Source organism: Perognathus longimembris, chromosome 28 (assembly GCF_023159225.1).
Source record: "Perognathus longimembris pacificus isolate PPM17 chromosome 28, ASM2315922v1, whole genome shotgun sequence".
Lineage (NCBI taxonomy): Eukaryota > Metazoa > Chordata > Mammalia > Rodentia > Heteromyidae > Perognathus > Perognathus longimembris.
Window position 1 is genome coordinate 104,164,254 of NC_063188.1, and position 12,189 is coordinate 104,176,442.

Here is a 12,189-nt window from a genome sequence, read left to right on the forward strand (position 1 = left end):
CTCATAAAAGTGATCTAAATGGCTTGTAATATTTTAAATAGTCCTCTTAGCACCATTTTTCAGGCACATCATGAATAATCAGACTTTTGTGAGCCAGTTGGGAATGTAACGATTTTAAATGTAGACAATCAGAATGCATTTTCTTATACAAGGTCACCTTAGGAAGTTAATATTGGAATGTTTTTTTATTGACAAACAGAATACATATTTTTTAGACAATGTCACTGTGATAAAGTAATTTATGAGGGGCTCTTGTTTAGCAGAGAGCTTTTTAAATATGTATTTTTTGTTTTGAATGTTTTTTCCCACTTCCCATGTCTGGTCTATACATGCTTATGCTTATGTAAGCCCAATCTTAGATTTTTTTTGTTGTAGTGATGGTCTGAGGCTTGAACTCAGGCCCTTGGCGCTGTCCTTGAGCTTCTTTTGCTCAAGGCTAATGTTCTACCAGAAGTTCCACTTCTGGCTTGTTTGGTAGTTAATTGGAGATAAGAGATTTATGGGCTTTTCTGCCTGGGCTAGCTTTGAACTGTGATCTTCAGATCTTGGCCTCTTGTGTAGTTAGGATTACAGGTGTAAGCCACCAGTGCCTTGCTTGAGATTTCTTAGGATATTTGAAATCTGTTGGATGAATGACTGGATTTTGGATCTTTGGAGGGAGTCAAATACATTAAGTTTGCGAGTCTTCTCTGCTCTTATGGGTTGTAATAGGTGCCTGAGAATAAGAGCAAGGGCCACATGGAGCTTGTATATCATGTATATAAACTTGGAGCTGGTCTTCTTTCTCAGGTATGAAAGGTTACAGAAAATATGCTCTATTGCCCTAGTGGGCAAATATACCAAGCTCAGGGACTGCTATGCCTCTGTGTTCAAAGCCTTGGAGCACTCTGCCTTGGCCATCAACCACAAACTGAATCTGATGGTAAGTCCCTGCCCGCTTTTCTGGATATTTCTCCAGCATGTTGTGTTCCAAGGAGGTTGTGTTGAAGGGTTCCTAAGACTATACCCATATGACTGATAATTCACCGGAAGGATTTATAAAGTCTCAACTGTAAATAGTCATGTCCTGGCTAAAGTGTTTCATAGTCCAAGAAAACAAAGGAAAATCAACAAAGGGAAAAGTTGCCTGGGGTAAAGTCTGGGACCAAGGCGGGGGTGGGGGGGTGTGAAACCAGGTGAGAGCAAAGATTGGGACTTGTATGGGAAGTTTATGAGAGATTCAGCTCTCTTCCCTCCCTCTTTTCCTTCTTTCTTTTTCATAGTGCTGGGGATAGAACTCAGGGCCTTGAGCATGCTGGGCAAATCCAGCATTTTTGTCAGTTGTGGGACTTGAACTCAGGGTCTGGGCCCTGTCCCTGAGCTTCTTTTGCTCAAGGCTAGCACTCTACCACCTCAGTCACAGCGTCCCTTCTGGTCTTTTCTGTTTATGTGGTACTGAGGAATGGAACCCATGGCTTCATGCTCGCTAGGCAAGCACTCTACCACTATGCCACATTCCCAGTCCATACTACTGTTTATACAGTGTTAGGTGCGGTGAGCCTCTCTTAGCCATTCTTAGAGTGACAGGAGTCCTTTTGAAGTTCAAGTTTCCAGAAGCCAGCCAAGGGATCATGTTGGAAGTAGGCCTCCTGCAGGATAGCAATCAGGCCTGCTGTGTTAACTCTGTGCTGTCCAGATTCAAGGCACGTTTCTGAAATTAGACTTTACATAGCAAGGCAAAATATGCTTCATGCTCCTTGTATTTGTCTAACAAGAAAATAAGCAAACATTATTCTTTTCTTTGGCATTGGCATAGAACCCATATTGCTGAAATGGTATATTTTTCTTTCCTAACCTGGTAGCAAACAATGATTTTCTGTTTTAAAATATTCTACATATACGTTTGTGCTGATGCTGGGGCTTGAACTCAGGGCCTAGGAGCTGTCCCTAGGCTTTTTTTTTTTTTGCTCAAGGCTAGCTTTTACATTTGAGCCACAGCTCAACTTCCAGCTTTGTAGCCATTAACTAGAAGAAAGTATCTCCTGGACTTTTCTGTCCAGGCTGGCTTTGAACCAGGATCCTCAGGTCTCAGTGTCTTGAGTATTTAGGATTATAGGCATGAGCCACCAATCTCTGGGTTGAGTGTTTTTCTTAAATGCTCCTTTATTCTGTTGGATGTTTTTCAGTACATAGATTCCATCGATTTGGAGCAGATCACCAAAGTTGAGGATCCTGTGAAATTCCATGAGGCTTGGCAGAAGCTATGCAAGGCGGAGTGAGTACCAGGGGCAGTGCCCACCAGTGAGGACAATGCCATTGTGCTTGCTCCATAATGATTCCACTTCCCTCCATTGTTCATTCATGTGTGCTGTGGAACCGGAGTCAGGAATTCTTGTGCTCATCGCAGGTGGTCATGCTGCATTCACAGTGCAGTGCTTTGAAATATGCCATGTAAATGCAGGCCACGCATGCCTGAAAGTGGTTTTATTTGGGAGCACATGGAGCCTGCATTATAGGTTAAGTGTGTGGATCCCACCAATTGAAAGAGAGATGGCTGTTATGTGTACTAAGTTAAAGCACAAGCATGACAACCTTTTACAACCTTTCCTATGGTTTTCCTCATCATGTTTTTTTTTAAACTTTTTAATTTTTCTTATGAATTCCATGTTATGGAAATGACTGTTAGATCACTGTTGTAATTACTTTCAACATGCCATGTGAAACCATAGCTTCTATTGTTGATGATCCTCTTGTATCCCTTCCTGTGGTTGTCCCTGCACTATCACTGTATCTCATCTGAGTACACTGGTTACTGTATATACTGGTATTAGAACATCATCATGTTTTACTTATAGTTTTGTTGTTGTTTTTCGTTTTTTGTTTTCATCAGTCATGGAGCTTGAATCAGTGTGCGGGTGCTGTCTCTGAGCATTATTTTTTGATTTGTCATGGGGCTTGAACTCTGGGCCTGGGCACTGTCCCTGAGCTCTTCAGCTCAAGGCTAGTGCTCTACCACTTGAGCCACAGCGCCACTTCCGCTTTTCTGAGTGGTTTAATAGAGATAAGAGTCTCACAGACTTTCCTGTCCAGGCTGACTTTGAACTGGGATCCTCAGATCTCAGCCTCCTGAGTAGCTAGGATTATAGGTGTGAGCCATCAGTGCTCTGCTTCTGTGAGCATTTTTGCCCAAGGCTAGTGCTCTACCACTTTGAGCCACAGCACTATTTCTGGTTTTCAGTGGTTAATTGGAGATAAGAGTCTCCGGGACATTCCTCCCTTCCTCAGCTGGCTTTGAACCGCAGTCCTCAGATGTCAGCCTCCTGAGTAGCTGGGATTACAAGTGCCATCTGCACCACCTGATAAGATTTTAGGAAGAAAGTCCAGGATGTACAATCATACAATTGACCCTGAAAATGTACCTCTTACATACACATTAGTGATTGTGCCAAGCACTGGCTGTAGGTTCAGTAAACAGGAAAGGTTGAAAACAAACGTTACAAAAACAACACTTTACCTTTACCTTGTGCTGATTTCAGTGGTATTCTTGTGCCCGGAGGATTTGGAATCAGAGGAACACTGGGAAAACTTCAGGCAATTTCTTGGGCGAGGACAAAGAAGATCCCATTTCTAGGTAAAACTCATGTTAATTGCCCTAGCTATGAGTGTATTTGATTTTCAGCACATAGTAGGTTTCAGTCCTTAAAGCAGATAAAACCTACTAAGGTCTCTTTTTTTTTTCTTTTGCCAGTCCTGGGGCTTGAACTCAGGGCCTGGCCACTGTCCCTAAGCTTCTTTTACTTAAAGCTAGCACTCTGCCACTAAGCCACATTCCCAGCCCCTCTTTTTTGGGGGAGGGGGGACAAGCTATCTGTATGTAGCTCAAGCTGGCCTAGAACGCACTGTATAGCCCAGACTGGCCTTGAACTTGGTATGTAGCCCAGACTGGCTTCACACTTAATGTCTTCCTGCTTTGGTCTCTTGAGTGCTGAGACTGCAGGATTATGCTACCAAGCTCTTTGAGCTTTCCATTTAACACCCCATCTCTATGTCCTGGCCATCTGGAACTTTCTGAAGTCCTTGAAGCCCTTGACTCTTGCCAGTTTATTGATTCTTCTATAAGCTGGCATGCAAGGTTATTGATTGCTTCCTCCCATGCTTCCCCTGCATACCTGTATATGTCTACAATGGCATTTGTGCTGCTCCTTAATGCGTGTTCAGTGGACACACGGGTGCGCTGTAGTGAATGTGAAGATGAGCTGGGAGAGTCCCTGGGAGGTCTCTGTCCCTCTGCTATCACTGAGGTCCCTGTTCAGTTCAATTTGCAGCTCCTTTCCCGCTGTCTGCCAGGCGCATGCTCACACCACCGTGCCAGCCCCTCGCTGCTGCTGTCTTCTCCCCACAGTGAAGGTTCTAGGGCTGCTCTGCAGATTGACAGCCAATCGCTCCTTAGATCCTAGCCTCAGGCCGAAGCCAGATTTTGCCTCTATCTCCTTGAGACCAGAGTGAAGTACAGCCCAGGGAGACTCCGTGTGTGTGTGTGTGTGTGTGTGTGTGTGTGTGTGTGTGTGTGTGTGTCTGTGTGTCTGTGTCTGTGTGTCTGTCTGTCCTGGAGCTTGAATTCAGATCTGTGTTTTTTCCCTCAAGGCTAGAATCACAACTCTACTTATAGCCTTTCCTTGGTTGATTGCAGATAAGAGTCACATAGACTTGACTTCTTTCTTTCTCTTTCTTCTCTTTTCTTTCTTTCTTTCTTTCTTTCTTTCTTTCTTTCTTTCTTTCTTTCTTTCTTTCTTTGCTTGCTTGCTTTCTTGCTTTCTTTCTCTCTTTCTTTCTTCCTTCCTTTCTTCCTTTCTCCCTCCCTCCCTCCCTTCCTTCCTTCCTTTCTTTCTTTCCTTACTCCCTTACTCCCTCCCTCCTCTATCTTTTTCTCTCTCCCTTCCTTCCTTCCTTCCTTCCTTCCTTCCTTCCTTCTTCCTTCCTTCTTCCTTCCTTCCTCCTTCTTCCTTCCTTCCTTCCTTCTTCCTTTCTCTTTCTTTCTTCCCTCCCTCCCTCCCTCTCTCTTCTTTTTCTCTCTTTCCCTCCCTCCCTTCCTTCCTTCCTTCCTTCCTTCCTTCCTTCCTTCCTTCCTTCCTTCCTTCCTTCCTTCCTTCCTTCTTCCTTCCTCTTTCTTTCTTTCTTTTTTTGGCTAGTACCGTGGCTTATACTCTGGGCTTGGGCACCATCTCTGAGCTCCTTTTGCTCAAAAGCGAGCACTCTACTACTTGAGCCACAGCTCCACTTCTGGATTTTTCTTTGATTATTTGGAAAAGAGAGTCTCATGGGCTTCCTGCCTGGGCTGGCTTTGAACTGGGATCCTCATATCTCAGCCTCCTGGGTAGGTAGGATGACGGCCATGAGTCACCTGTGCCTGGCTTCACATAGGCTTTTCTACCTGGGCTGGCTTTGAACTACAGTCCTCAGACCTCAGCCTTCTGAGTAGCTAGGATTACAGGTGTGCGCTCTCAGCACCTGGCAAGACTCTCTTGAACCAGGGTGTTAGTACATGTGCTCCAAATAAATCAGGCACTCTATTACAACCTGGCAGCCCACACAGATACATTAATTTAGAGCTTGGTGCTGTGGCTCATGCTGGTAATCTTAGCTACTCATGAAATGTGAGATCTGAGCATCATGTTTCCAAGTCAGCCCAGCAGACAAATCCAAGAAACTGTTTACTTCCAATTAACTAGCAAAAAGCCAGCTGTTGATGTGGGGCTCAAGTGATACAGCACCAGCCTTGAGCAAAGTGAAACTCAAGTGAAAGTATGAAGCCTTGAAGTTCAAGTTCCAGCACTGGCACACTAAAAAGTGCAATTTAGAAGCCTTGATTTAAGGATAGGTATGGCTGGTGCAGGTTTGCCTTCTAGATGCTTGTCCTACATCTTCTGCTCTGGAGTTCCTTCTTTTTCAACCTCAGGCCTTAGGTTGTTCCTTGGTATTCTAACCAATTTTCTTTTTTGCCAGTCCTGGGGCTTGAACTTAAGGCCTAGGCACTGTCCCTGGCTTCTTTTTGCTCAAGGCTAGCACTCTACCACTTGAGCCACAGCGCTACTTCCAGCCTTTTCTGTTTATGTGGTGCTGAGGATTCGAACTCAGAGCTTCATGCATGCAAGGCGAGCACTCTACCACTAAGCCACATTCCCAGCCCATCTAAACAACTTCTTTGTTCTGCCAAGGACTTTTCTGAGTGTACGTGGGAGTGGGGTGGGGGACAGCAGGGAAGAAAAACAGCAGTTTTGCTCTCTTGGAGTCTTCATTCTGGATGGAGAAGATGTAAAAACGTGAGTAAATATACACTGTATTCATTTGCTTTATATATTTGCTTTTTTACAATAGGCGTTTGCCTTGGCATGCAGCTAGCAGTAATTGAGTTTGCAAGAAACTGCCTTAACTTGAAAGGTAAGTCTGAGGTTTCCTAATAATCATAATCATTTATTAAAACAAATATTGCTTAACATGTTTTCAGCAATATTGGTAATTTTCAGTAATATTTTGGTATACTGGTATTTGTTATATTGGCATATTTGGTATCTTGGTAATATTCAATAATATTGGTAAATTATTGAACTTTTTGCTTCAATCTTCAGATGCTAATTCCACAGAATTTGAACCAAATGCCCCCACTCCTTTGGTAAGTACTTTTTTTGTTGTTGTTGATCATGGGGCTTGAATTCAGGGCCTAGGAGCTAGCTGTCCTTGAACTCTTTTTGCTCAAGGCTAGCACTCTACCACTTTGAGCCAGAGCTCCACTTCTGGTTTTCTGGTGGTTCATTGGAGATAAGAGTCTCACGGACCTTACCTGGGCTGACTTCCAACTTCCAACGGCAATCCTCAGATCTTAGCCTCCTGAGTAGGTAGGATTACAGATGTGAGCCATCAGCTCCCTGCCGGTAAGTAATCTTTCTGGGTTTAGTCATTGCATTTTGTTCCTGCTTCTTGCTTAAATGCATAAAGGGCAATTATTATTTTTTACCTACAGTGTCAGAACATTGAAAAGTGTACCTGAATTTCTTATTACCTATTCTTTTTCTATATTAACCTGCTTTGTTCTTGCTAGTTTATCTTATCAACTGTGCTTGAAGAAACACAGTCTTGGCCTGTTTTCTCTTTGCGGCATCTTTTCAAGCTTAATGTTTAGGAAAGGACTAAATTGGCTGTGACAACAATTTGTAACTGCTAATATAAATAAATGAGCTGTCCTCTCTCTAGCCTCATCCTCAGTCTGTCTATTTTCCACTTTGGTGGCCATCTATCTTTCAAAAACAAAAATGACAAGCATTCTTGCTATGGTCCTCATCTTCTGCCAGTTCCTCTTCCCCTAAATATTCAATCCAGGACTCTTGGCTGGGCCCTAAAGGCTACTGCGCGCTATCCCATCCCATCCCAGTTCCTCCCATGCTTTGAGTTTTATGCTTGAATGATCTGAGCTAGAATTTTCCCATGTAGCTGAGATCTCTCCCTTCTTACCATCCATCTTCTCTCCTTCGTCCTGGAATCTCAATGAAAGCAATGGAAAATTTCAAACCATAATTTGGTTATCCACAACTTCCTCTTGGTTGAACTTCCCTGCCAGATGAGGCAGCAAAGTCAATGAGACTCTTTTCTCCGATTAAGCACTAAAAAAGCTGAGAGTAGAACCATAGCCTTGAGTAAAAAAGCACAGGGACAGTGCCCAGGCCCTGAGTTCAAGCCTCAGGACTGGCACATAAAAAATAGAAGCCAGTATGACCAATATGTTGTCTGTAACCCTTCCCCTTCTTAGACAAATGGTAGTATGCTTCCTGTGTTTTTCTCTGCTTTGCTTTTTCACTGAATATTCTATGCTGGAGATCACTCCACGGAAGGATATAGAAATATTCTTTATGACTTTTTATAGATTTCAATTCAAACCATAATGAACCATAACTTCCCAGGCAGATGGTACTTTTAAGTCTTATGCTCAGAAGGCCTAATATTAGCGAAGAGTTCCTTATGAGGCTTTAATATAAATGGATTTCCTGACTAATAACTGAAAGAGCTCTGCCAGGAAAATGCAGGGTTTTCTTTTCGAAGATATACTCTTGACTAGGAAGTGATTTACCAGTAGGTGGCGCTGTTACATAGCTTTGGCAAGGTTAAGCCTTTGTTGTCCATCTCCCCCCCCCCCCCCATGTATACACTCTACCTATATACAGGTACGGATACATACTCCCCTTTTTTGGGCTGCCATAGAGATTGAACCCAAGGGCTTGTGTATAGTAGGCAAGTTCTCTATATCCCACAACCCCTTAAAAAAATCCCTTCCATTAGCATGCTTGAGAGATGTTGTTCCCATCTTGCTTGCTGTATTCATCACTCCACATCAATGCATAGAGATCTTTCACAGCTTGCTCCTGCTGTCTTCTTTATGGATGCATCAGTATTTAGTTCACTGATCTTGTATTTAGGTTGTGCTGTTCGTTAGCCTTAAATCATACTGCAAATTAGTCTCCCTGTACCTGTGTCCTGCACCCACGTGTGGACACATCTGTGGGATGAATTCCTGCAAGGGGAATTGCTAAGTCAGAGGATATGTACATTTTACATTTTGATGGCTCCTCTACACGTAAGTGAGATGAAAACAATAAAACCTAATTGCTATTGAACATTTTTATGGGCTGCAATCAGTTTGCTGGAGAAAAATAGCCTTAAGAACCAGCATTTGTGCTGATGGTGAGAAGTCTTATTAAAGAAAAAAAATACTTAAGGTGATAGAATCATAAAGTAGCCAATACCATGAAGCTTGAGGAGTCACTTTACTTGAGCAAATAACAATTACTTAGCTGGGTGCTGGTAGCTTATGCCTATAATCCTCGCTACTCAGGAGGCTGAGATCTGAGCCAGCCGGGGCAGGAAAGTCCCTGAGACTCTAATCTCCAATTAACCACCAGAAAACCGGAAGTGGACCTCAGGTCAAGTGGTAGAGTGCTTAGCCTTGAGCAAAATGAACTCAGGGACAATGCCCAGGCCCTGAGTTCAAGTCACAGAACTGGTACCAAAAAAAAAAAGGAGAAATAGATTTATCTCTAAAATGCTGTCTGAGAGTACCCAGGCGTGAGTGAGGAAAATACATTCTATTGTGGCATTTCTCTGCTTGATGCACGAGGTCTAATAGTAGACTCTGGGGTATTGCAGCATATTTAGGGATCTGCAGCAGCTCTGTTCTTTGGGCCTGCTTCGCATCCTTCTGGATGATTTACCAAGAACACAGCTGCACTTAGATTCTAACTCTTTTGTCAGTGTTGACATCTTTGACCTTGACTTGGGCTTTAGATCTTGCTCTGTTCATCTGCAGGATAGTAGACGGCATCATGAGCAGTTTTGACTTGCGAGTTACTGATGGGAGGAATAATCTTTATTTATTTATTTATTTATTTATTTTTATTAATTGGACATAAATTTTTTTACAAGGTGTTGTGTAAAGAGGGTGCAGTTACATAGTAGGGCAGTGTGTACATTTCTTATGATATCTTACGACCTGTTTTTCTATCCCTTGTCTAGGTCAGGTTGACATATATGCAATATACAATGTATCAAGAACATATACAGTATTCACAGACTTGGTCTCTACTGACTCTCCGTCTCCCTTTGTTAACAGTCATATATCAGGGAGATCATGCCCCTTTGTTTTCTGTGTTCTAGGCTTGTCTCACTCAACATTATTTGTTCGAGTTCTGACCATTTCCCTGCGAATAACAGTATTTCACCATTCCTAATCGCTATGTAGTATTCCATTGTGTATAAGTACCATATTTTTTGGATCCATTCGTCTGTGGAGGGGCATCTGGGTTGTTTCCATATTTTAGCTATTGTGAATTGTGCCGCGATAAACATGGAAGTACAAATGCCTTTTTGATATCTTGGATTTTGCTGTTTAGGATAGATGCCTAGGAGTGGTATGGCTGGGTCATAGGGTAGGTCTATATTGAGCTTTTTGAGAAACCTCCATACTGTTCGGGAGGAATAATCTTGATGTCCTGTTTGGGCATGTGAATTTATTAACCTATAAGCATTTCTTTCATGTTTTTTTTTTTTTTGGCCAATCCTGGGCCTTGGACTCAGGGCCTGAGCACTGTCCCTGGCTTCTCTTTGCTCAAGGCTAGCACTCTGCCACTTGAGCCACAGCGCCACTTCTGGCTTTTTTTATACATGTGGTGCTGAGGAATCGAACCCAGGGCTTCATGTATACAAAGAAAGCTCTCTATCCACTAGGCCATATTCTCAGCCTCCCCCCGCCCCCCGAGACTCCTATCTCCAATAAATGACCAGAAAATTAGAAGTGCTGCTGTGGGACAATGCCCAGACCCAGAATTCAAGCCCTATGACCGACAAAACAACAACCAAACCCCCTTGAAACCTCACAACTGCACACAACATATGCAATGGATGGTGCTATTGGTAAGGAGAAATTCAAAGTGTTTGTAATAATATGCAAACAGACCTCTGGATGGCTATATTTTGTATGATTTCAATTTTATTTATCATCGATCAGATTTTATCCATGCTCCTCACATTTCACATTAGCATCAGTTAGTGATCACAAGGGAGTTTCATTTTGACATGTCCATACATACATATAATGTACCTTGATCAAATCACCCTCTCTGTCACTTGCTTTCTTCCTACCTCTCCTTCCTCCCCAAGTCAGTCTCACCAAGTTGCAGTGTTCCATTTTCACCCATGGACATAAAGTATTTTGACTATATTCATCCTCTTCACCCCCTCCCCCTGTTCTCCCTCTTCTCTCACACTAGACACCCCCCACCCCCAAGGCAGGACCTAGTTTGCATTCCTGTCATTCATTTTTTTGCCAGTCCTGGGGATTGAACTCAGGGCCTGAGCACTGTCCCTGGCTTTCTTTTTGCTCAAGGCTAGCACTCTGCCACTTGAGCCACAGCGCCACTTCTGGCTTTTTCTATAGATGTGGTGCTGAGGAATCGAACCCAGGGTTTCATGCTTGCTAGGCAAGCGCTCTATTGCTAAGCCACATTCCCAGCCCTCATGCATTATTTTTAGTGTATGGTAATTCTTCCAAGAGATTGTACCGTGGCATTTCCCACTTGCGTATATTATACTTAAATCATCTTGAACCCTAGCTTACTCTCCCTTTCCTCAGCCCCACCATTTCTATTGTTTTTTTTAAAATTTTTATTGTCAAACTGATGTACAGAGAGGTTACAGTTTCATACGTTAGGCATTGGATACATTTCTTGTACTGTGTGTTACCTCCTCCCTCATTCCCCCCTCCCCCCCATCCCTATTGTTGAGCTGATTGCGGTCAGGGTTGCTTTGCCATCCACATTCAAAGATGCCATAGATTTTCATATTATTTACCTTCTCGCATCTTCTTTTTCTCCCCTCCCTCGATACACTTAAGCAGTCCCATCCTTACAAATTTTTGATCTAACCATTTTTAAAGTTAAAAATATTTTTACATCTATCTGGTAGTAGATTTGTGAAATAGTCACTTAGACTTAAAAGTTGATTCATGTGAGGAGTAATTTTTGTTATACATTAAGCATAATGAATGCATTACATTTTCATGCCTTTAGTCAAAGCCCTGTTTGAAACAGTTCCTCTTCCTTGTTTTTCAACAACTTTTGTAGTATGCAAATTAAGAGAATAAAAAAACACAGTCCATTAAAAATAACCTTTTAGACAGCTTTTATTATTTCACTGTCTGATTTGCTTTTAGAATATTGAAGGAAGCATTTCCTAGCTGACAAAAAGATCTAATAGAAGTCACTGCGGAGTTAGTTTGAGCTTAAAATCTTTTCCCCCACAAGAGTGGTTATCAAGAATACAGCTATTATATGGGTAAAATAGCCTTTTATGGGCAATTCTTGGAGCCTGAGTCATTTAATATTGTCTCTGTGTTAATACCAGGTTCTGAGTTGATATCAGGCTGTTGGCCTTGTATCTGGAGAAAGAAAATTTCTCCTAAAAGGTAACCCTTGTACACTTTTGATTGGAATGTAAATTGAAACCAACCATTATGAAAAACAGCAGAGAGGAAACTGAAAAATTCAAAAGTAGATCTTCTGTATAATCTAACAATTATACTTGTTTGCCAGTCCTGGGGCTTGAACTCAGGTCCTGAGCACTGTCTCTGAGCCTCTCTGTGCTCTAGGCTAATGCTCTACCACTTGAGCC

General features: G+C 42.5%; 1 protein-coding gene across 1 annotated transcript in view; it reads left to right on the forward strand.

Annotated features, from left to right (window-relative positions):
• Window positions 1-12,189, forward strand: part of Ctps2 (CTP synthase 2) — a 95,828-nt gene that overhangs the window by 26,795 nt on the left and 56,844 nt on the right. The window contains 5 exon segments of the mRNA XM_048336227.1: window positions 790-922; window positions 2,166-2,254; window positions 3,516-3,610; window positions 6,355-6,417; window positions 6,606-6,649. Of these exon segments, the coding sequence (XP_048192184.1) occupies window positions 790-922; window positions 2,166-2,254; window positions 3,516-3,610; window positions 6,355-6,417; window positions 6,606-6,649 (424 nt within the window).